Below are 2,437 nucleotides of genomic sequence, written 5' to 3'. Positions count from 1 at the left end.
GGCAGAGCAACTGATGGGCAGTGTTGCCAGAACTTTTTGGGCCGACCGGCTAGATTGACAAAAAAAAGCGGCTAAAAACGGCTAAAATGTTTTAGTGAAATTTCACATAGACTCTGGCAAAAAACGGCTAAAATGTTTTAGTGAAAATTCACATGCTTTATTTAAATAAATCGCAAGAAACGGAAGACTAGTTAACACCATTAATTTATATCGAGTGTATATTCCTCATCATCAAATGAATCGCTATTGTATATATCACCTGAATTCATTAATTTTAAGAGATCGTCATCTACAGTAAAATTATGGCAGCATTTTTCTTCACGTTTTAAACCGTATCTTATATATAAAATAGCGTGTAACGTTTTAACGCACATTGGATTTCTTTGCTTAGTTTTTATTATATTCATTGAACTAAATATTCGCTCTACTTCTGCATTACTTATAGGCAAAACAAGAAAACTAAAAACTAGGTTGGAAAGGTCAGCAAAAGGGTTTTCTCCTAGGGCATTTCGAAATTGATAAACTTCGGCCCAAAATTTTACAGTTGAGTCTAAATTACTCCAGGTATGTAACGTTAACCGTTGCCATTGCATCTCTATGGATGTTATTTCGTCGGACGGTAAATACTGTATATACATACCCGTGCTTACATACACACATTCATATAACAACCCATTCCGCCTAACAATTTGTTGGTATAGCATCAACGGTTAGCCCAACTTGTACCAATTTAAAAGAAATTTTCCAATACAAGAGGTATTTGAAAAACTCGGCTTCACATTGGCAGATACCCAATTCCACAAACCCAGACCCGTGGATATATTAATTGGTAGTGATCTTTACCCTAAAAATATACTCGGTGGAGTTAAACGAGATATTTTAGGTTCACTCTTAGCCCAAGAGACAGAATTTGGATGGATTTTATCTGGTCCTGTACCCAGACCGTCTCAATCATCAAACTTAGTTTAATTTTACAATAAAATGACCCCAGATAATCTACTCACTCGTTTTTGGGAGGTGGAAGAAGTTCCCAGAAAACCCTTGGCCTCTCCATCAGATATTCTCTGCGAAGAAAACTACCAAAGAACGACACGTAGAAACCCAAATGGACGCTATGTAGTAACTCTACCCTTCAAGGACCCCGAAAACATCGACATTGGAAGTTCAAGACACATACCGCTAGCACAATACCTTAGAAATGAAAAGTCTTTACTTAGAAAACCTGAGGTAAAAGCGGAATATGACAAGGCAATTACCGAATATTTGGAACTCTGTCACATGAAGAAGGTCGAATATAATCCCGCGGATAAAACGACCCCATATTACTTACCACATCATGCGGTCATTAAACCTGATCGCATCACAACAAAACTTCGCGTGGTATTTAATGCTTCGAACCCCACTTCGAATCGAAAGAGCCTTAATGACGTTCTACACATTGGACCCACCTTACAAAAAGACTTAGTCATTCTAATTGTAAAATGGAGACTCTTTCGATTTGTTTTCAACGCGGATATTCAAAAAATGTACCGACAAATCCTCGTAGACCCAAAACACACCCCGTTCCAAAGAATCCTCTTTAGAAAATCCATTGAGGACCCAATAGAAGACTTTGAGCTTCAAACGGTTACATTTGGTATAAAGTGCGCCCCTTACTTAGCAATCCGAACTCTTCTAAAGCTAGCCGATGATGTCCAAGAAACCCACCCATTAGCATCTAACATTTTACGAAATGAAATGTATGTGGACGACGTCTTAACAGGAACCCATGAGCTATCAACTGCTAAACAAGCACGAGATGAACTCACTTCTGCTTTAGAGTCCGCGGGATTCGCCTTACGAAAATGGACCTCCAATGACCCAGAAATATTAGCAGAGTTGCCCCAAGGACATCGACTCGATACCGAGTTACTCAACTTACCCGAGTTCGACAACACCAAAACCCTAGGTATTCGTTGGAACTCCAAGATAAATTCATTCTTTTTTCTCGTCAACCCAATCGAGAAGAAACCCGCATACACAAAAAAGGGAAATTTTATCAACCATAGCTAAATTGTTTGATCCCGCCGGCTGGCTCAGCCCAATAATAATAACGGCAAAAATTATTATGCAACAAGTATGGCTTGATAAATCTGACTGGGACGAAAGTCTTAAGCCACTTACCCTTCATCGATGGCTTAGTTTCGTAAAGGAGTACGAAACGTTAAACAAGATTGAAATACCCAGATGGACCCACTTCACTCCATCAACCACCATTGAATTCCATGGATTTTCTGATGCCTCCGAGAAAGCTTATGCAGCAACTCTCTATATTCGAGTTAAAATGGAAACCAAAGTATGGACCACCATGTTAGTTTCGAAGNTCGACTCGATACCGAGTTACTCAACTTACCCGAGTTCGACAACACCAAAACCCTAGGTATTCGTTGGAACTCCA

General features: G+C 39.3%; 1 protein-coding gene across 1 annotated transcript; it reads left to right on the top strand.

Annotated features, from left to right (window-relative positions):
• Positions 1–981: 981 nt before the first annotated feature.
• Positions 982–1,476, top strand: LOC108355339 (uncharacterized; the record flags this gene model as incomplete). Its single annotated transcript, XM_017606505.1, has 1 exon — positions 982–1,476. A coding segment is annotated over exon 1 (495 nt), but the record flags the coding sequence as incomplete, so codon positions are not given.
• Between the last annotated feature and the right edge of the window lie 961 nt (positions 1,477–2,437).

The sequence above is a fragment of the Rhagoletis zephyria genome, unplaced genomic scaffold (genome assembly GCF_001687245.7).
Source record: "Rhagoletis zephyria isolate East Lansing unplaced genomic scaffold, Rhagoletis_zephyria_1.1 Rzeph_scaffold_44672, whole genome shotgun sequence".
Classification (NCBI taxonomy): Eukaryota; Metazoa; Arthropoda; class Insecta; order Diptera; family Tephritidae; genus Rhagoletis; species Rhagoletis zephyria.
The sequence above is the reverse complement of the archived record's forward strand: the minus strand, read 5'-3'. Positions and strand labels throughout refer to the sequence as shown.